The 22,376-nt window shown below is 50.0% G+C and overlaps 1 protein-coding gene across 12 annotated transcripts in view; it reads left to right on the forward strand.

Moving 5' to 3' along the window:
* Positions 1 to 22,376, forward strand: part of Nphp4 (nephronophthisis 4) — a 105,394-nt gene that overhangs the window by 71,223 nt on the left and 11,795 nt on the right. For all 12 annotated transcript variants that reach the window (XR_001231139.1, XR_263957.2, XM_005404108.2 and 9 more), the window contains 5 exons: positions 1,371 to 1,469; positions 2,204 to 2,355; positions 2,523 to 2,714; positions 3,358 to 3,545; positions 21,189 to 21,349. Coding sequence is in view for 10 of the 12 variants with exons in the window: in XM_005404108.2 (XP_005404165.1) it covers positions 1,371 to 1,469; positions 2,204 to 2,355; positions 2,523 to 2,714; positions 3,358 to 3,545; positions 21,189 to 21,349 (792 nt within the window). In the remaining 2 variants the exon portion in view is untranslated. The remainder of the gene's footprint in view (positions 1 to 1,370; positions 1,470 to 2,203; positions 2,356 to 2,522; positions 2,715 to 3,357; positions 3,546 to 21,188; positions 21,350 to 22,376) is intronic.

Consider the following 22,376-nt stretch of genomic DNA (forward strand, 5'->3'; position numbering starts at 1 on the left):
TCGAGCCACTTGGAGGGGTAGTGTCTCTTTTGTTTGTTGGGCTTTTGTTTGTCAGTACCTGGGATTGAACCCAGAGCTTCCACACTGAACTACATCCACAGTGCCCCTCTCTTTTTTTTTTTTTTTTTTAAAGTTTTTTAGACAGTCTTTCTAGAGTGCCCAGACTGGGCTTGCACTTGTGATTCTCCTGCCTCAGCCTCCTGAGCAGTGGGGATTACAGGGACGCACCACTATGCCTGCTAGAACATCTTTTGTTTCTTGTGGCCATAGTTTAGAGTGCGCCAACCCCTCTCCAGTAATGGGAATTGAACTTAGGACCTTTGCACTGAGCTACATCCCTGCCCCTTTTTTATTTTTTAGTTTGAGGCATGATCTTGCTAAGTTGCCAAACTGGGCTCAGACTTGTGATCCTCCCGCCCAGCTGCCTAGAGTGCTAGGGTTGCAGGTGTCCACTACCTGCCGGGCTCCTTGTGGTGTTTGAAGGAAGCTGAAGGAACCCTGGCGATCTTTCCCTGTCCCAGTGGGTGCTGCCCGGTGCCCCTCTGTTTCCCACGCGCCCGCTGCTTCTCCCCCTCCAACCACTTGGTCTTCCTCGGGGCCAGCTGTGCCTGCTGGCAGGGCGCATCCCCTGGGCAGTGTGTCCTGGGAAGAGATGCGTGTCTCCCCTGGACCGTGGTTCCCACCCCGCCTCACCAGCCTTCCTGTAGATTTCCCGATGGAAGTATGAGCCTTCGTGGAAAGTTTGCCTTGTGCTGGGCACCGAGCCAGCCTTCTCCCGGACCCCACTCCCTGTCCCAGTAGCCCTGCAGTTCAGGGTGCTCCCTTCCAGGTGGGGAGGAGGAGGTGAAGAGTGATGCTCTGACTGCCCAGGCCATGGGTGGTGAGGGGTGGGGTGGGGCTTCCTCCCCCAGCTGTTTGTCTCCATAGCCAGCCGGACACCGGTGTGGTGACTGCCTTGGTGGGCAGGCTCCCTGAGCCTTGGGGATGCAGGTGGATGGAGCCCAGGGTGATGGAAGAGAGCCCTGAAGCATCCGAGCCCATCCACCCCTGCCAGGGAGACGCTTCCCCTCCACCACTTGCTTTTCTGTGTTGATCACTTTTCTATCCAGGTTGTCCTCCAGGAGAGGTCACAGAACCTAGTCTGTCTAGAGCCAGGATCAAGGAATTTGGGAATGGTTCTAGGATCCTGAGTAGCTACTGACTGACCAGGAGACTAGGTGGTCCTCCCTTGTGTGGCTGGATCATGAGCTGTGTGTGTGTGTGTGTGTGTGTGTGTGTGTGTGTGTGTGCCCCCGTGTGCACGCACCACGGGGCTTTGTGAGCTGACTGGGAACACTGGCGTGCCTCACCTGCACCCTCCTGCCTTCCAGCTGTCCCTTTCCCAGCTGGCGGCTTCCCCGCGGTCCCCAGCTCAGCGCCACTCAGTCAGATCCAGTCCGCAGCCACTGGACGGTTCCCAGCCCGAGCCGGTGAGTGTCCCCGGCCCCCACCCGAGCGCACGGTGGCCCCACACCCCCACTGCTGTGTGGAAGCCTGGGCCTCCCAGCCCTGCTGGTCCTCCCTTAGGTGACAGGGACTTTGGTGGGTTCTCTGTGCCATGGGCCTTGGGGCCAGGTGGGGGTGGGACACTGTGCTCCTTCATGCCTCAGGCACTTGCCACTGTGCCTCAGGGCCTGGCGTGGGGCACCTCGGTGTGGTGACCTTGTGGTGCTCAGATACTTTCCTTCGCCTCAGGGCATCTGGGGAACAGAGACCAGATGCACTGGCCAGGGCCCCGTCACGGTGAGCGTGTGTTTAGAAGGACCCGTGCTTTGTGCTTCCCCAGCACCTTTTGATATTAGTTTACGACCTCAGGCACCAGAGGTCTCCCATGGTACTGAGCTGTTCATCAGACCAGCGATTCTTTCTTCTTCTTCTTTTTTTTTTTTTTTGACTCACAAATCAGGTCACCATGTGAAATAAAGGATGCCCAGTTAACTGTGAATTTCAGAGAAAAGCAAATAATCGTTTAGCGTAAATATGCCCCGGGCATAGCGTGGGACACAGGTATACCAAAATTATCTGCTGCTCTTGTGAAATGGCAGTGTAACTGAGCCTCTTACACTAGTACAACTCGGCAGCGACTCCCCTCACAGCAGAGCATCCTTGGGGGGCTCAGCTGGGGTCCTCGGTGGCCTCACCTGGAGGCCCTCATTTTGTTCAGGAGGACTTTGCACGGGGGAGCAGGATCGCTCACCTGGAGACTGACCTGAGCCGGACCCCTTCTGTCCCGGAAACCGCTGTCACCGAACACTTGCAGGAGCTGCCCTTCACCCCTCTGCATGCCCCCATAGTCGTGGGAGCCCAGACCAGGAGGTGAGGTGTGGCGGGCAGGTGTTGCTGCGGGGATGGGACCAAGCGCGTGCCTGGTGGCTCGCCCGACTCTGGCCAGCAGGCTGTGTGCAGAGGGGGCTGGGGACAGTCCTGCTGTCTCCGTTGCCCTCTCCCGGGAGGCTGCTGGCTGAGGAGTCTTCCTGTTTCAGCGCTGGAGGCCAGCTCTCGAGGGCCACCATGGCTCTGCTGCAGTCCTTCAGCTTCCCGGAGATTCTGGATGCCAGTGAGCAGCCTGCTGAAGCTGTCAGCGCCGCAGAGCCCGTGCCGTTCAACCCTCAGAAGGAAGAGTCCGATCGTCTGCAGAGCAATGAGGTCGTGCTGCACTTCCTGGCCTTCAGCAGGTAGAGCCCCGCCGTTCCGGCCCCTGCCCCGCTGGGGGGCTGCCCTGAGGAGCGCAGGTGCGGGTCTGTCCTGGCAGGCGCTGTGTTCAGTGCTGCTAGACGGAGTGGTGGTGTCTGGGTTTTCACTTAATGAATGAATTAATTAGTTCTTTTAAGTTTTTTAAGTTGACACGTAATGCTTGTAGATATTTATGGGGCACATTATGAAAATGTGATACACGAGTACGACGCGTGATGATCAAATCGGTCATCAGCATTTCCATCTCCTTAAGCCTTTAGCGCTTTTTTGTGCTGGGAACCTGGAAACTGCCAGTGGTCTTCACTTCCTTTTGGCTGGGGCCCACTCAGAGACTTTCTGAGTGCCAGGAAGCCTGCTTTGCTCAGTGCTCTGTCTTTAATTAAAATGTGGACAGCATTTGCCTAACTCTCGGATGTCAGGGCAGCAGTGTGAGTGGCATTCTCCAGTCAGGAGGGCCATTAGGCCTGAAGAGGCCGCTGGCCGCCCACTGGCTCACGAAGGCGCAGTGCCGCTCTTCCCGTCGGTGACCCCATGACCTGGACGGTCTCCCTGCAGACGTGCGCGTCACTCCCCCGGGGCCCTGCTGTGGATGCTTGATTAATTCAGGACTGTTGTTGGATTCAGAGTGGCCCAGGACTACCGAGGAGCACCGTGGCCAAAGACTGTGTATTTCACCTTCCAGTTCTACCGCTTCCCACCCGCGACCACACCGCGCCTGCAGCTGGTCCAGCTGGACCGGACTGGGAAGACCAGCTCTGGCTCCCTGTCCCACATCCTCGTTCCCATCAGTAAGGACGGCTCCTTCGACGCTGGTAAGTGCTCATGCGGGGGTAAGTGCGAGGAAGCTTTGTGTTACTGCTAAAGAGGGTGCTGTGGAAAGTTGACCACGTGTACAGGATGTGAGTGAGTAGGGTGCTGGCCTGTGTCCCACCACCCAGCTGTGCCCCCCCAGAGCCTGCCCCAGACTGGGCTTATTTTGAAGCAAATCCCAAGTGTTGTTACTCCATTTGTAAAATTCGATTGTGTTCCATTTCCTTATGAGGCTCTTAAAATGTTGAGTCTTTTTGAAAAACGTGACTTCAGTATTCTCCCACAAAGAAACAGAAGGTAATGCCTTAATATCATCAAATATGTAGCCAGTGGTAGCATTTCCTCAGTAGCTTCCTAGCTTCTGAGAACAATTTGTTCAGAACTGAGGAGCGCGTGTTGCAGTGGGGCGGAACGCTGAGCGTGGCCTTGTGCTTTGCTCCTGCGGTGACTGCTACCAGCTCCAGTCTGTGCTTCTCTTTAATTTCTTTGCGAAGAAGCCACATTATCCTGTAAAGGCTCTGTCCCACAGTCTGGTTTTGTTTGTGTATCTGGGCAGTGACGCTGGGAGTGTTCCTTGGTCACCTCTTTTCCTGTAAGTTGGGAGTAAAGCCTGGCTGTGTGATCAGAGGCATGGTTTTGGTTTGGGCAAGAGTTCCCTGTAGCTGGTTATGTAGACAGTCTCTGCAGCACCGTGACGTCCCGTGGCCATCATGATCTTGCATATGGGTCGCTGTTGCCCGAAAGAGGTCACACCCCGCCTCACAACACCTCCAAGCGGCAGCCGGAAGCGTCTACAGCCGAAGCTTCCCCTGCCCAGCTGTTTGGCTGCCTGGAGGGGTTTGCGCGGGAAGGGCACGATGGAATGATGACCTGGCTCCCTGATGTCCCCAAAGCACGGGGCCAATAGCTCTTCCCCCTCTGGCTTCATTTAAACCAATGGATTTAAACCACAATGGATAAAAACATACCTGAGAAGTTAGTTTTATGGGCAGTTTTCCTGTCCTTTGGTCAGTAACAGGGCTTATCAGGGATGCAGCGAGGATCTGAACTGTGCCTCTTGCGGTCGACCGTAAAAGGTGAGAAAAGTTTGTATTCAAATGCTGACCCCAAAGGAAGTAGTTTGGTCACATTAACATTGGATAAAATAGGCAAAGAGCACCAGGAGGAGCGGCAAATGTCCGACATCCCAGCTACTCAGAAAGCTGGGCAAGAGGATCATGAGGCTGAGGCAAACCTCAGCTATTTAGTGAGATCTTGGCTCAAAATAAAAAGAAATAGGGTGATGGACCTTTTGCAAATGGAAAGAGGACCAAGAGCTAGAGGGAGGGGGTGGGAGGGGCGGAGGGGGTGTAAAGGAATTAAGATGTGTTGTGTTCATGTAACAACTTCCCACAAGGAAGGTAACCATCACATACCACAAATATGTACCAATACAAATGAAGTTTTTTTTTTTAAAAGTCCAACAAAGAAAAAAAAGGGTCAAAGATACAGCTTAGTTGTAGAGTGTTCGTCTGGCTTGTGCTCAGCTGAGTTCAATCCCTGGCACCAGGGAAAAAGAGAAAAGGCAAATGCAGTGCTAGAGATAAAAGAGGCTAGTAAATAACAAAGAAAAGAACTCACTGATCTGGGATCATAATTCTGAGTCCATGAGCTAACACAACCTCAAAATAGAAAGGAAACAGGGATGGACTTACAGTTGACAAACCTACCGTCACAGGGTGATTTTGACATACTTTTCTGAGTAAAAATAGATTAAAAAATTAATGAAGATGTTAAAATGCAAGCAAACTTGTATATCCATTTTAAAGAATATCCATTATTTCCAAGTGTGCTTGCAACTTAAAAACTGATCATTTGTATGTTTTAGGCTGCCAATCAAGTATTTCCCTCTTCCAAGAGAATTGATATCAAATGAATTTTTATAGCATTCTCTGACCAGAATGCCCCATCGTCAAAAATCTGTCACTCCCTCCCTCGCAAATGCTTGTAACTGCTTTTTAAAAAAAAATTTAAATATACTTCAAAAATACACTTCTGTGGCAAGGAAGGTGGCGTATGCTGGCAATCCCAGCACTCCTGAGGTAGGAGGATCACAAGTTTGAGCTCAGCATGGGCACATTAGTGACTTATTGAGAACATGTCTCAAAAATAAAAAAGGCTGGAGATGTGCTCAGTGTGAAGGACCTGGGTTCAGTCTTTAGTACTGAGGGATCAGTGAGGAAATCAAAGTAGAAATGAGTAATTATTGAAATCTAAGAACAGTATTGCACATCAAAACTTAGGAGATGCAAGTAAAATGGTTGTACTAGTCAGTTTTCTAGTTTCACTGTCACATTCTGCCCCTTGTTCAACCTGACACCCAAACGTATGGGTGTAGACTGTACTTCTTCTCCCAATAAAGACAATGATGAGTTCATAATTCCACCTAACTCACCTGATTCCACCTAACTCCATTCAACTATCCTGAGTGGAACTGAAGTGCAGTAATCCTTTCCCTAAAGTTTCAACAGTTCCAACATTGCTCAAAAGCCCAAGGCAAAGCATCCTCAGAGACTCAAGGCAGATGCTTAGCTGTGAACTTTTATAAAAAACCAAACAAAAGAAAAGAAAAAAAGCAGTTACATAATCCCCAGGTGCAATGCCTAGGCAAAGCCCTTCCTCTCCAAAAGGGAGCAATAGGGGGTAGAAAAAAATTGGACCAAAGCAATACTGAAAGCCAGCAAGGCAGACATTAAGTCCTGTAGCTCCACACGCAGCGTCCAGGCACGTGGTGGTGAGATGTGCATTCCCGTGGGTGTGGGGGTCCTGGTTCTATGGAGTGGTCAGTTGCAGCCCGTGCAGCCTCTGGCTTGGGCTGGTTCCTCTCACAGCCTGCAGCCATTCCACATTCCTTCCACCTCTGACTTCTTGGGATCTCTACTGCACCTTTGGCTTTGTTCCCACAGCTTCACAGACGCAGCTGTTGGGTCCACTGTCAGGCCTCATTTTGAAATCTGGATGGAAGCATCCCTGACCCTACAACTCTTGCATTCTGCGTGCCTGAGGAAGTAGCACCATGTGGGCGATGCCCCTTGAGCCATTCCTGCAGCAGCCTCTGAGTGCCTGGATGTCTGAGCATGATACAGTGAAAGCTGGGAACCAATTCCAGTGGCCCTTGTCTAGCAGAGGGCTCGGGGGCTGTCTCTCAAATGAAAGGTTTATACTTTTGCATCCTTGAACCTATAATAGGTGGGATCTTGCTGATTCCTGAGACATCCTCAAGGCATTTTTCTTCTTGTCCCAGTTCAAAGTAGTGTCTTTTAACTGACACTAATCTCTTCAGCAACCACACCTCCTTTGGCCCCAACTTTACATATTGTTTGTGGGCCAAAATTTACATTTTTCAAGCATTTCTGCTGTTTATTAATCACAATTCTTACTGTAATTCTGGATAAAAGCAGCTAATGATGTTCATGCCACTGTCTGAATGTAGGGCTGCCTTGAAATTCCTTCTGTCAGATCATTTAGTCCATATCCCTTAAATTCAGCCTCCCACAAACTCTCAGAGTACCCAAAAATGGGTAAAATGGAGGCAGTTTTTTTCCAGAGTGTGATATATATGGCTTCCATTCCAACTTCCAGTAAAGTCCAGACTGTTCCCAACTGAAACCTCCTGAGCCTGACCTTTACTGCCCACATTCTTATCAGCATTCTGGTCATCTGAATTCCTACCATAATTACCCATCCAGCTCAGCTTAGAGCATTCTAGGACTTCCTTAGCTAGCATCTCCAAGCCTTTCCAGATTCTTCCTGTGAACCAGTTGTAAAGACTTCTGAATCATATGGTATAGTCACAGATTCCGTTTCTGTGGTACCGGTTCTCTGTATTAGTCAGTTTTCTTGTTGCAGGTACAAAATACCTGACACCTGTAGCTTGAAGGAGGAACAGTTTAATTTGGTTCATGGTTTCAGAAGTTTCCATCCACGGCTGGCTGGCTTCAAGGCAAGAACATGTGGTGAAAGGGCATGACAGAAACCAACTACTCTCTTCTTGGTAGTAGGGAAGGAAACAGGATAAGAGTACTTGAGTGGAAGGGGCCAAGACCAGATATGGGCTCCAAAATCCTGCCTCCATGGCCCGTCCAGACACAGCCAGAAGTAGGCTCTACTAATCCTGTAGGCGGCTCCCAAGCTAGTTAGGTTGTTGGCCCTGCTTAACTGTTAAGCATACACATAGGGAATTCATGATTTTGATTATCAGTGGTGGGGAAGAAGAAAGTGCCCTTCAAGAGACAGGTTCAACTCAAGAAACCTGGGAGAAGAAAACAGAACAAAATCAGTGAAAGTAGAAGGAAAGGAATTTGAAAATGCGCATAATCGCTTAGAAAACACAGTAGAAAGGATCGGCCAAATGATCCACGAAGGGAGTCAGAGGTTACCACTGGTAACAGTGTTTCTTGTCCATGGTCAGAATTAGTTGAGTCAGGTGGTAAGGATCAAAATGCCACTGTCCTTTACATTTACTTATAATGAAGTGGTTGTGAGTACATGGTTAATCTGGGAGCCCGCTGGTGCCCAGCCCTGAATTCCGTGACAGCGGCGTCCCTGGTGACGGGCACCAGCAATGGCTTATACTCTGGGGCCCAGTGATGCTGTCCCTGTAGGTCTGTCTCAGACTCCAGCATCGCCTTCTGTGCAGACCTGGGAAGGAAAGTGTGGGGAGGACCAAGGGGCCTCGGCTGTCTCTCTCTCTCACTCAGTCTCACAAGCCGCTCCTGCCTGGAGGGGGAGACGGGGTGGAAACAGGACCGGAGTCCCTGCCTGGAGCCGTGATGCAGCGGGAGGGACGTGCTCTGGCAGTGTTTGCTGCCCGTGCTTATTTCTCTGGCCTGGCCATTAAGTTTGCAGCCAACCTGGGTTGTGGCTGTTGTCCTTAGGGAAGGATCCAGCTGCCCCCAGGATGGCTTCCAACCTTCCAGGGGTCGTTTCTCCCAATCCAGCCACCTTCCTCGGTTGATCTCCCCAGGACTAAGGGTTTGGCTTGTGTCCCCAGAAGGCTCAAAGACGAGTCAGAGTCCTGCACTGGCTTTGGGGCCCCTGAGTGAACCTGCAGAAGCCTCACCCCTTGTATTCCCGTCCAGGTTCTGCCCTGTCTTTCTTAGTGTGGCAGCGATTCTGCGGCGAGGTTAAGTGCTGGCATTGAGATCATTCAATAAAGGAGGCCGGCCACTTACAGATGCCCCGATTTGAATGCAAACCCTTTTCCAGGGTGAGTTTCCCAGACAGAAATTAAAACCCCCGAATTCAATTTCCTTGCAAGTGGATGTCCAAAGAAATTACACTCCAAAATCAAATTTTCTTGCCATTATGAATTAAAATTCAAAGTCCAAAACTTGTAAGTTAAAGTCCAAGAAAAAAAAAAAAGGAAAGTTCTCCCCAAGTTCTCCCAGAGCTGGGCCTCAGCCCCAGGCACTCCGCCCGCCGGGACGTGGGATCCCTCTGGCAGTTACAGCATGGAGGGGGAGCTCCTCCTTGAACGGGTGGTTTCGGGGCCCTCAAAAGTTGCAGCCGGTCAGCATCGAGTCTCATGGGCTTCACAGAAAAGATGATTTTTGTGGTTGAAATACAGTGCGTGCAGTAAAGTGCCCAGGTCTCAAGGGTGCAGGGTCATGATTTAAGAAAAATAATAGATTTTACTTTTTTTAAAAAAGTGGTTGTAGGTTTCCACATAGCGCAGAGTTCCCGCTGACCTCTGGCCCCGCGGTCTCCCCACTCACTGAGGAAGCCGTACTGATGCAGTATTTTTAGCTGAAGCCCCTAGTCTGTGTTAAGGCTCCCGGGGCCTCACACGGTTTTGGCAGATGCCGTCATCTTGCGTCCACGGTTACAGTGTCACACTGGACAGGGCCACTGCCCAGAGCCTCCGCTGTGCTCCGCCTCTTCACCCTGCCCCTGGTGACCACGGATTGTTCTCACTGTCTCTGAAGTTTTGTGTTTTCCAGAATGTCGCACGGTTGCGTTGCACAACAGGAAGCCTTTTTGCAGACTGGCTTCTTTCAGTCAGCGGTATGCATTTAAGATTCCTCTGTGTCTTTTTGTGTGTTAATAGCTTTTTTTTTCTGGTGCTGAGGATTGAGCCACGGGCATTCTCACTGAGCTTTATCTCCAGTCTTTAATCTTTTTTTAAATATTGAGAGAAGCTCTAAGTTATTAAATTGCCAGTGCTGTATTCAAACTTGTATCCTCCTGCCTCAGCCTCCTAGAGTGCTGGGATTATAGACCTGCATCATCAGGCCCCTGTCTTAGCTCATTTCTTTCCATTGATGAAAATATTCCATTGTATGTAGTTACCATTTATCTAGGCTTGCTTGCTTCTAGCTTTTGGCAACAGTGGATATGGTTGTTACAACATTTGAATGCCGGATTTTAAGTCTTAAGTCTCCAGCTCGTTAGGGTAGAGACCAAGGAGTGTGACTGTTACTTTGTACGAAGTGAGAGTCGGTATAGTTCTGTAAGAAACTGCCAAATTGTCTTTGACAGTGGCTGTGCGTTTCACTTTCCCACCAGCAGTGCGTGAGTCATTCCTGTTGCTCTACATCCTTGCCAGCACTTGGTTTTCTCTGTGCTTTGGATTTTAGCCGCTGCAGTGGGAGGGTAGCGGTTTCCTTGTTTCTGTTTGCAGTTCTCTAATGATATTTGACTCTGAACATCTTTTCAGGTGCTTCTTTGCCACCTTTGTTCCTCTTTCCCGAAGCGTCTGTTCAGAGACACCCAGACGGGTGTATCTCCATATTTTGGATGCCGCTCCTTTATCAGACATGTGTTTTGCAAATATTTCCTCCTCATCTACAGCTCGTCTGTTTCCTTCTCTTCCCAGCCTGTTTCACAGAGCAGAAGTGTCTGATGGCGGTAAAGCTCCACCCCCATTATTTCCTTCACGGGTTATGCTTGGCACTGTCTGAAGTGTCGTCCTCGAACCCAAGGTTTTGTCCTGTGTTGCCACCTAAGCGTTTCCAGTTTTCATTTGGGCTGGGTCTGAGATCCATTTTGAGTTCGCTTGCATAAAAGGCGTGCTTTTTACAAAGTGAGCACACATGCGTCACTGCCACCCACCTGGAAGGGGCTGTGGAGCGTCTTGCAGAGGTCTCCCTAACCCTAACCTCTGCAGTGGAGCTGCTCTGAGGAACTTTGGAATACTGCTACTGTAGCTGGGCATTTGGGGCTTTTTTTTTTTCAGTGCTGATGATGAAACCCAGGGCCTCCACACTGGACTCCATCCCCAGCCCTTTTTGTTTTTAATTTGAGACAGTAGCTTAGTTATCTAGGCTAGGTACAAACTCACGATCCTCCTACCTCAGCCTCCCGGAGTGCTGTTAAACTCTACCCATTTCTTTGAACTTGAGTGGGATTGTTCTTTTGTGCTCTCTTAAGAAAATCTAACTTCTCCCGTTCAGCATTCTGTGTGAGACTCCTCTGGGGCAGTCGTAGCAGCACCAGTAGTTTCTCCTCTTCCTTGGCACTGGCTTCGTGCCCACCTCATGTAGAAAACACACCCATTCCCAGCCCTTCATTAATCGTTCTAAGAAAAGTTATCTTCCCAGAATTGAAAACTTGGTACTGCAGAGGCGTGGTGTCTGCCTGAGAGCAGATGGGAATTGGCTTGCTCTAGCTTCATGGAGCCACGGAGGAAGTGGCCCTTGAGATGTTGTGTTCTTGGCAACGCCTAGCACGTTTGTGCCAGTGCCTGCCGAGCGAGCCTGGTGGGAGACTCTGCAGCCGCTGGACGGATGCATCTAGAACCCATGCTCAGTAGGCCTGGGGGAGCCGCTGTCTGTCTTGGTGTTTTCACCTTGTGGTGTGACAGCTGTCATCCTGCAGAACGCTGCTGCAGCCTCCCGCCTGGCTCCCAGCAGAGAGGTGTCCTCCCATTAGACCTGGACACAGGGCCACCTCGCCTGTCCCTGCCAATGCAGGTTCTTCTCTGTGCCTTCTCCTGGAGCCCAGGCCTGTGTGTCAGCCCTTCTGGGAACCACTGGTACCTTGTGGGAGGCTTGCTTCAGCTGTTTACCTTCACCCCAAGCCACTTGAAAGCAAATTGTAGCCATGGTGATACTTTACCTCTCAACCCACAGTGCACACCTCCTAAAAGTCCGGTGCCCTTTCACATATGCACGCTTCGTCGGCAAGCTGCCTGCTTCCAATCCGTCCCAGCTGGGGGCGTGAGTGTCGGGCTGTTACCCCAGTGTCTCCTGTGGAGAGAGAGAGAGAAGAACGCTTGGGGAGAACTCTGCCTCCACAGCCTTCCCTCCTGGTGATGTGCTCGGCTGGGATTGTGTTAGTTGTTTAATTGGAGTTCTCAGAATGGGTAATTTTTCTAATGTCCTCCTCTGATCTCCCTTTAATAGCTGGTGTTCTTCTATTTAAGAAGAACTTTGCCTTATTAACTAGGGATGAGCTATGCATAGTCTGTCAGAGAGGACAGGATAAGAATGTGTAATGCTTTCCTTTTAATTGCCCATTTCCAGAGTCGGAAGTGGTGTGATAGTTACTCCTCTAGTGGCATGGAGGTTTCCAGAGTGTGGTTTTAGTCTTTTTAGTGTCACTGTGATCCGTGGCTTTCTGCCCGTGCATCCGGTTTCAGGTGCTGTTTCCACTTTTCGGTACACGTGTGTCCACACTGGCCAGTGGGGCCCACAGGCTACCTCCTGGGTCAGTTCCTTCTGCTCACTGGCCTTGGGGACACTCCCTGTCTGGTACCCCGGCTCATCTCGGGTCAGCTGTTCTTCCACTGTCCCGAGTGGATGCCTTCTGGAGACCAGTGTGTGGGGAGCTTTGATGCTGGGTCTCGTGGCTTCGGAGATTTCCACTGCAAGGAGGTGGGAGATACGTGTATTAAAACACAGTTCACGTTGCTACTTCTCATTCAGACTTAGAGTTCTGACATTTCCTTATTTTGTTTGTATTTCTCTTCCACAGGAAGTCATGGATCCTGGTCACGTATCTTCAGAACCTCACTGTTGATACTAATGTCCCCAGCCTGGGTCTCTGGGGAGGAAAGTTCTGAGGTCTCAGGCTTTGTCCACACTCGGCCGCTGTGGTGTGACCAGAAGTCCTCAGAATAAGTCTTTTCTCTGTGGAATTACGTTAGCAATTTGACATTCAGTAGGATTCATTTGTTTCAATTTGTTTTCAATTTTGTGTTTGCTTTCCTTCCTTTTTGATTCAATTTTTAAATCAAATCATGGCTCAAAATATAAAACTGTAATCAAATGCATGTTGGATGCTCCTGGCCAGCCCGTTCCCTTTGGATCAGCCTCCTGGAGGTTTTTAGTTTCTGGTTTATCCTTTATTTATTTATTTTTATCTTAAAGATAAAAAAAAAATAACAAAGACAAAAACAGAACAACACAAAAACAATAAAAATGATACAGAATTTCAAAATGAAATGATGGGAAATTAACAATGGTTGTTATTTTTCATATTGTTATCCTCAGTGCAGTTGCTCAGATTACCAGATGTAAGAATGCAAGATTGATCGAACAATTAAAGAGAATAAAAGATAATTAAAAACCCATTAGAAACGATACAGAAACGATCTTGTTTCACTAAACAAGATGGTAGGAGTTCAAAATTGGTTGTTACATTGCATATTGTTGTCTTCAAATTAGTTGTTAAGATTACCAGATATAAGCATGCAAAATTGGTCAAAAAAATTTAAGCATTAACTGTTCCTTTCAATAAACCAATAGACATCAGCAGTACAATTATCTCAGCTATCCTTGTATATACATTTATATTTTTTCCCTTCCTCCTTTCTTTCTTTTCCATTTCCTCTGTGTTTTCCATCCTGTGAAAGTAAAGATTTTCTAAGTAGGTATTGATGATCTTCTGAATTTCTTCAGGATCTGTAGTGATTTCATCCTTTTCATTCCTTACTGCATGAATTTGAGTTTTTTCTTTCCTTTGTTTGATAAGCTTGGCTAGGGGTTTATCAATTTTATTTATTCTTTCAAAGAACCAACTCTTTGATTCATTAATTCTTTGTATTGTTTTCTTAGTCTCTGTTGCATTAATTTCTGCTGTGATGTTTATAATTTCCTCCCTTCTTTGGGCTTGGGGCTTGACTTGCTTTTCTTTTTCTAGAGGCTTGAGGTGCAGCATAAGGTTGTTTATTCATTTTTTTTGGGGGGGGGGTACTGAGAATCGAACTCAGGACCTTGCGCTTGCCAGGCAGGCACTTATGCCACTGAGCTATATCCCCAGCCCGAGGTTGTTTATTCATGCTCATTCTGTTTTCCTTATGTGGGAATTCACCAATATAAATTTTCCTCTGAGAATTCCTTTCATTGCCTTCCACAGGTTCCAGTAAGTTGTATCTGTATTTTCATTTGATTGTAAATATTGTTTAATTTCTTCTTTAATTTCATCTGTGACCCACTGATTGTTCAGGAGAGTGTTATTTAATTTCCATATGGAGTTTTTGCAGTTTCTTTTGTCAATAATTTCCAGTTTCATTGCACTGTGGTCCAAGAATATGCATGGGATAATTTAAACTCCCTTGCATTTACTTAAGCATGTTCTGTGTGCTAGTATGCAGTCTATTTTAGAGAATGTCCCATGTGCAGCTGAGAAGAATGTGTATTCTGATGATGTTGGGTAGAACACTCTCTAGAGGTCTACTAAGTCCATTAGTTCACAACTTTGGTTTAATTCTGTTATTTCTTTGCTGATTTTTTGTCTAGTTGATGTATCTCTTTGTGACAGTGGGGTGTTAAAGTCCCCTGTTATGGCTGTGTTACTGCTTATTTGATTTTTCATGTCTGTTACAATTTGTCTTATATAGTTGAGTGGTCTTGTATTTGTTGCATAGCTATTTATGATTGTTATCCCTTCCTCTTGAAGTTTTCCCCTCACAGGTATGTAGTAACCTTCTTTATCTCTTTTGATCATTCTTGGTTTGAAGTTCCTGTTGTCTGCAAACAGAATAGCTACCTCTGCTTTTTTTCTGGGTTCCTGTCACATGGAGTATTGTTTTCCATCCTTTGACTTTCAGTCTGTGAATTTCCTTTTGAGTTAAATGTGTTTCTTGTATACAGCATATTGTTGGATTTTGTTTCTTGATCCACTCTGCCGGTCTGCTTCTTTTGATTGGTGAATTGAGGCCATTTACATTAATGGTTATTACTGATATGTATTGGCTTATCTTTGTCATGTTATTTTCCTGCTGTTGGTTCCCTACTTCCCCCTCTGTTTGTTTGTTTATTAATTAATTAATTAATTTTTTTCCCCCCTCTGTTTAATTGCTTGCTCTGCTTGGTGATTCCTTTCTGTTGTTCTTGAAATTGTGGTCATTTTTATCTCTTTCTGGAATATCTTTCAGTACTCTTTGTAGGGTTTGTTTGGTGGTCATGAATTTCTTCAGTTGCTGTTTGTCCTGGAAGTATTTTATTTCTCCATTAATTTTGAAGGATAGTTTTGCAGGGTATATCAGTCTTGGTTGGAAGTTGTTTTCTTTCATGACCTAAAATACTTTACTCCAAGCTCTTCTTGACTTGATGCTTTGTGTTGAGAAATCTGCCGTGATTTTGATGGGTTTTTCTTTATAGGTGATCTGTTTCTTTTCTCTAATAGCTTTTAATATTCTGTTCTTTGGCTGAATTTTGGGATCTTTATTATATGTCTGGGTGTAGATTTATTTTGGTTATGGCTAATTGGAGTTCTGTATGCCTCATTTATCTGTATGCCAGATTCTTTTTCTATGCTTGGGAAATTTTCGTTATTATTTCTGCAAATAGTCTTTTTTATGTTGACTCCTGCTGTTTTGTTGACACCTATCATTTTTACATTGGTTTTCTTTCCATCATCTCACAGCTGTTGAATTATTTCCTGGCTCCTTGTTATTTTTAAGAGATCTTTCCTTCCACAGTCATAAGCTGCAATGCTGTCTTCAGTGTCTGAAAGTCTCTCTTCAGTTTTGTTCAAGCAGTTTTGCCAGCTTTTGATGGAATTTTTAATTTCCTGGATGTCTCTTTGAATCTGTTTCATGCATTCTGATTCTTTTCTATATTGTTCATTCAAGGTTTCCATCATTTTTCTATGCTCCTCTATGTTTTTAATCTATGTCTTCTTTAGATATGCTGAGAAATTCTTTCATTATTGTTATCATTTTGTGTTTTATCTGAGAGATTATTTCTGATCTGATTTCTTCTGTAGCCTGATGGAGTTGTTTCTTTAACTCAGTTGCTATCATTTCAGAAATTTCAGGTGTGTGACTTCCAAGCTCTTCTATGTCGATGTGTCCTGGACTTGTTCTGGGTGGGGTGGAGGTCTGAGATTGCATTTTGCTCCTTCTTTTCATCATTTTCAAAGCTCTTGAGGTTCTCCAGGACTCTGTTGCTCCTTTGATGGTGGTGGTGGTGGGGCGTGCAGAGTGGCTCCCCTCCAAGGCAGCTCACCAAAGCCCCCGAGCTTCCCTGGGGCTCAGCATTACTACTGTGATGGTGGTGTGGCGGGGTGGAGTGCAGAGCCTCTCCTGTCCCAGGCAGCTCAGGGAAGCGCCCAGTTTCCCAGAGACTCAGCGTTGCTTCCACAGTGGTGGCGGTGGGTGGGGTGCGGAGTGCAGTTTCCCCCTTCCTGGGCAGCTCACTAAAGGTCCAGAGTTTCCCTGGGGCTCAGCGTTGCTCCTGTGATGGTGTGGGTGGCAGGTTGTGTCTCACAGAGGCTCCTGAAGCTCCCTGGGGCTCAGCGTTGCTCCTGCAGAGCTGTTCGGGGCTCAGCGTGGCTCCCATGATAGTGTGGTTTATCCTTTTAGTGTTTTTGTTGTTAAAAAAGTGAAATTTATTTATGTATGTATTTCCCTTTGTATCCTTCAGTGGGTAGCTTAGCAAGTACACTCTTTTACGTCTTTTTCCAGTTAACATTGTGTCTGTTCCACTTCACTCCACGGGAAAATCACCCACGTCTTCTTTGTAGCTGTGTGTACTCCTGTAAGGAGATGTTCTGTCATTTATTCAGCCCATCTCTTCCTGATGGTGGTTGGGTCATTTCCAGTATTTGCTGTCTCATGCTGCAGTAGTTAGTCACCCTGTATATCTGACTCTAGAAGTGGGATTACAGGTTCAGAGGCTTCAGTGATTGTCTTAATGTGTCTTCTGCTGTTTTAATAAAAACGTGAGCTTGTCCCTGAGGCTGAGTAGCATATAACGAAGAGCTTCATTCTGCTTGCCATGCTGGAGGCTGAAAGTTGGAGTTCGGGTGGCCCTGTCAGCTCAGCCTCTGGCTGCGTCCATCACGGCGGATGCGGTGTGGCAGGAGCACTACAAGTGGGAGGGAGACATCCCATGGTGAGGCAGGAAGCCAGAGGGATTCAGGGCCAGGCTGGCTCTTTCTATAACAGCTTACTCTGAGAGCTCACTCACCCCACAACACCAGAATTAATCCTTTTTGAGGGCAAGCTGGTATCTCCATGGCCTCTGGCCACGCAGCGAAAGGTTCTGTTGCACCATGCTGCACACCAGGATCCCCATGCCCAGCCCACGAGGCCACCCATCTCTAGACCATGGCCAAGGTCTGGCCGACGTGGCTGCGCCCCTCTGCTGGGCCAGGCCCTGCCCCTTTGTCTGTCACTCCATCTCTTTCTCATGGCCTCACCCTATGATGGCTGTTGAGGTGCGGGATTTCATAGCTGCCCGTTGTGGAGTTGGTTTCAGGGAGTGAAGCTGAGCATCTCTTTGTTGGTCGTCCTTTGCCTGCTAACCTCTGTGCATTCCTTCCCGCTTTCCCCTCAGGCTTGTCCTCTGTTTTTAGGAGCTCTTTACTTACTAGGGAGGTTAACTTTTGTGTGTGATATAAATTGCACACAGGTTTCCCTCCTTTGACTTTTGTCTTTGTACTTTGCTTGTGGTGGGCTTTGCTTTGTAAACGTTTTATTTTCATGTAGTCTATCGCTAGTAGGTTTTTCAGTCTTAGGAGAAGGACTTTCTTCTGTCCTCCCTCATGGGAAGGTTCAGACATGTTTCCTTCTAGGACCTGTGGGTTTCACTTTTCTTGAGATTTTTGATCTCTTTGCAGTTTATCCTGCTGTGGATGGGAGGTGTGGAGCCGTTGTTACCTTGTTTCAGATATCTGTCTAGCTGGCCCAGGGCCGTTTATTAAAAAGTCCGTTGTGTCCCCAGTGACTTGGGAGCCACCTTACCATACAACAACCTTTCTGAGTCCTCAGCTTTTTTCTGGATTAGACCAGAGGCTGGCAAACTCTTACTGTTCAGGATGGATAGTAAAGATTTTAGGCTTTCTGGGCCACATATGGTCACATTTCCTGCCTTTTTAAAAAAGTAACTTTTAAAAAATGCAAAATGCATGTTTAGCCTGGGGGCCGTCATTGGCTGAGGTCGGCATTGGCCCGAGCCTCCCTGTCCACACTGCCCAGGCAGGGGGGTCCTGGGTGTTTCCATGTCTGGGGAGCCAGCCGTGGCCGTGTGACTCTTTCTTGCAGGACTTTCGTGGGTGTCCTTGCTCATTTTGTTTTTCATCAAAATGTGCTGGCGTGCCCGTCCCCTGCCGCGTAGCTGACCGGCTCCATCACGCCAGCCTTGTCACCGCTGGCCGGCTTCATCTGCAGTGGGATTGTGCGGGAGGTGCGCTCTCCAGGAGGGAGGCGCCTTTCCACGTGCTCATTTCTGTCTCGAGCCTTTCTGAGGAGGTTCAGGGTTTACCTCCCTTGGGCTTTACTGTTGTTTTCTAATTAATTAAAAGCTTTGTCTGTCTTTCCTGTTTCCTTCTTTCTCCTCTCTTTCAGTATTGTTTATTGTTATTTGCCTGGTTTTCACAGATTGTGCAGTTCATTTATCTGACTCTTCTGTTCTTGGGGCCCAGGGGTCAGGGCGCTGAATCCCCGATGACCGCTGGGTGTTTCGTTGATCCTGAAGTAGTATTTTCATCATGCTCACTTGCGGGAAATCCTGATTGCATTTGCCCTCTGACGTAGTCACTTATGTGTAAGTTGTGAAGTTGCTTTCAGAATTTTGTTACTGATTCCTAGTTCACGGCAACGTGATCAGAGGATGTCGTTTGTATCATCTCTGCTTTATAGAGTGCATTTAGGTCTTCTTTGTGACCTAACCTGCCGCTGGTTTTTATTAATGTTGCGGATGTACTTGCAGAGGTGTATTTTGCGTTATTGGGGTGCAGTCTTCTGTGTCCTTACTCATGCACTTCCTGTGTGGGATCTGCCCTTGGCTGGAGAGTGGCTGCTCCCCGCACTGCTGCATTCCCCTGCACCTCTGGGTGTGTGGTTTGCTTGGTACGTAGGTCTTCACCGCTGTTCCACAACTTAAAAAATGTCAGTTTTTTTGTTCCTGAAACAGGATTGAACCCAAGGCCTTTGCACTGAGCTACGTCCCAAGCCCCTGTATATTTTTTTATTTTTAGACAGGGTCTTGCTGAGTTACTGAGTTGCCCAGCTTGGGCCTGAGTTTGAGATCTTCCTGGCGTGCAGCACTGCCCCCGGCTAGATGTTAGTGTCGGAAAGTGTCTGCCATCCAGTGGGCTGTGGGTGCTGCACAGGGCAGGAGGCGTTTGAGAGAGGGGAAGGGAAGGTGGCGGTTAGCTGTAGGTGCACACACGGGCCTGGGCGAGTGGCTGGGTGGAGGAGTTGGCAAGGGTGGCGAATGTGGGGAGGAGGGAGAGCCATTCTTAGAGCTGGGGGTGCTTGGTACTGTCCTCTCTTGAGAGAGAGTGGGGATCACAGGGGCCTCTTAGGACAGCTGCTTGGGCAGCATTCTTGGTGGACCACAGGAAGCCTGGTCTCGGGCACGGCCTCTGAGGAGCCGTTCGCCTCTGGACAGGGAGTTGGCTGTCTACGGCCGCAGTGGGAAGAGTGGAGGTCTCTGCTGGGGGCTGGGACTGCCACATCGGGCAGTCCTTGCTGCCAGCCCTCGGCAGTGCTGAGCGTGGCCTGCGGTCACAGAGGCCCTTGTGCGTGCTGGTCTCCCAGCTCTCCATGCAGGGCCCGGGGTGCGGACTGAGCTGCAGGGGTGTGGAACGGCTCAGAGGGGGTGGAGCAGGCAGCCAGCCAGTGGGGTCCTGGGAGGAGCTGGGTGGTGAAGACAGAGGGTCAGCCGGGCCGTGCTGGATGGGAGAGGCTGAGGCAGGGCGGAGAGCACCACCGGATGTCACTGGGGAGGGCGGCGTCCACCACTGGGTCTGCCCTGGTGGGGGAAGGCGGTGCTGCTCCTTCCCTGTGACCCAGGCTGCCAGCCTGTGTCTTGCCTGGCCTGTGCCAGGGCCACCTGTGCCCTGGGGAAGCCAGTGCAGGGCTCTCCCCGGATGTGATGTGCCTGGACTACAGGCCCCAGGGAAGGCAGAGCTGGCTGTGGGGCTGGGCTGGGGCCCCGCTGAGCTGCTGTCCTGGGGACCTGCCCACTGCATGCCTTTCACCGCCAGCCCCTCCTGGGGCGTCCTTCTTCCTTCCTGCCTCTCTGCCCCATGAGATGCCCCTTTAAGCTGCTGCTGAGCCCCAGCTCCGGTCCTCACGCTTTCCCCAGGGCCGCGGTGTCCTCCGACCCCAAGGCTGGGGCCCAGGCTCCCAGGCTGTGGCCCTGTGTCCACCAGGAGGCCCTGTCTCCCTTCCCTACTACAGGCACTGTCACTTGGGCTGGAGAGCAGGCGGGCATCGGTCTGTGTCCACCCAGGGGGCCGCGCAGGTGTGGAGGGACCTGTGGCCAAGCTCTGCCCTCCTGGCCGGCGTGGCTGAGTAGCCTGCCCTGCGCCCTGCGGTGGGCGCTCAGCCTCTGTGCATACGGCCCGGTTGTTGACAGCAAAGGGAAAGTGCTGTTTTGGATGTGTTTCCCGGCAGTGCTGTTCCCTGCACTTCACCGAGGGATGATTTCCGGGGCATTTCTGTCAACTTAGAATGAAGGACGTGCGCTTCCAGACGGAGGAGGCAGGGCCGCGGAGGGGCCGCAGCCTTTAGTCAGCCTCGTAGGTGGGTGCAGCAGCTGGGAAGGGAGCCAGGAGCCCAAGGACTGATGCTGTCTGTCTGTCCCTCTGTCCGTCCATCCCCATCCGCCTCACTGAGTTAGGGCAGGGTTCCTGTGTGGCAGGTTCAGAGCTCCATCTGTGTGAGCTGTGCATGCACACTTGTGTGTGCGTGCGTGCATGTGTGTGCATGCGCGCGTGTGAGCACGTCAATTTGGACAGCAGATATAGACTCCATTTCTCTTAATTTCTGTGTCCTGGAATCGTGAACTCCCCAGCATCTTATCAGGGCAGCGTTCCTGTCTATCACCAGCTGTATTCCAGGCATCCGTTAAAACCAGAATCCATGGGCTGGGGATTCAGCTCAGCGGCACAGCGCCTGCCTGGCAAGCTCAAGGTCATGAGTTCAATTCCCGGAACCAGAAAAAAACCAAAACCAAAAAAAAAAAACAAAACCCAGAATCCTCCTGCGGGGTTCACTGTGTGTATGGGGAGGTGGCGTGGTCTTCCAGACACACTCCTGGCTTTGTTAATTTGGGTGTCTATGGAGTTTTTGATGAATGTGTTTATTAACTGTCGCCATGGCAGAAGCAGAAATTAGTAATCATGACCAGAGCAGAAATTGTTTCCGAGTGTAAATATGATAAATGACTCCAATTACTCCTGGCCCCGACTGGGCTCCTCCGCAGGGTCCCCTGGCCTGCAGCTGAGGTACGCCGTGGGCCCTGGGTTCCTGAAGCCGGGCGAGCAGCGCTGGTTCCTCCGCTACCTGGCTGCGCAGACGCTGCAGATCGACGTCTGGGACGGGGATTCCTTGCTGCTCGTTGGGTCAGCTGGCGTCTCCATGAAGGTAGTGGCCTCCCCACCCCGCCTGATGGGAGGGCTTGGTGCCGTGTCCCGCTATGACCAGCCACCCTTGGCCTCTCTGGCCGGCAGTGTCGGTCCCTCCAGCCTCCCTGACTTGGCCTTGCTCTGTCCCTGCCCCCAGCCTGGCAGCTGCCGAGCAGGGAGATGCCGCATCTGTGCGCCCTGCCCACCCGTGTGCACCGGCGTGCCTCCCTCCCTCCTCCCTTCCTGACTGGTCCCGGCTGCCTTGTGCTCAGCTCATCCCAGGCAGGGCCTGGTGTTGTCCCCGCTGTGCGTCCAGGTGGTCCTGATGCTGTCCGGAGCTGAGGAACCTGGCAGAAGGTGGTGCCCGGGGGTGACGGCCCCGTCCCCTCAGCCCTTGCCCTCCTGTGCCGCCGCTCCTGGGACAGGGCCGTGTGAGCTCCTCCCACGCGAAGAGTCCTGTAAACCAACATGGGGCTGTTGGACACAGATGTGAACGGGTTACAGCAGTCCTCTGGGGAACCTGCTCATGGGCTGTGCTGCTGAGCGAGCTCCGCACTGAGCGCCCCGCCCTTGGAGGGGTTTGTTTTCTTGGCCCTGAGGGGGCCTGGTGTTTTCTCTCCCCTCTCCCCGCTCCAGCGGCCTAAGGTTCAGTGATGCCCCCCCTCTCACGTTGTTGGGGCAGCGGCAGGGCCTGTACCTCGTGAGGACGAGGGCGGCATCCTGGGAGCCCTGCCCTTACCCTCAGGGCTCCCCCGCTCTGCTCGGTGCACCTGGGCTGGTTTGCAGCCTCTGCCACGGCTCAGCTGTGTTCCGCAGCCCGGCTCAGGTTTCTGTGCTGGAGACGGGCGGCGCAGGGCCTCTACTGTCCTGAGCGCCTTCCTGGCTCCTCTTCCGAGGACCGGCTCTGTGCGGTGAAGAGAGGAGTTGCTCTTCACTAGAGTTTGTGAAAAAGACCTCGCTGTTAAAGCCTTGTGGGTTTCAAGTTGCCTCGGCCTCGGGTCCCCTGTGGTACCTGGTCAGGGCCCTGGGGTCCCTTGCTGTCAGGC

Source organism: Chinchilla lanigera, unplaced genomic scaffold (genome assembly GCF_000276665.1).
Source record: "Chinchilla lanigera isolate Chin_1 unplaced genomic scaffold, ChiLan1.0 scaffold00085, whole genome shotgun sequence".
In the NCBI taxonomy this organism is placed as follows: domain Eukaryota; kingdom Metazoa; phylum Chordata; class Mammalia; order Rodentia; family Chinchillidae; genus Chinchilla; species Chinchilla lanigera.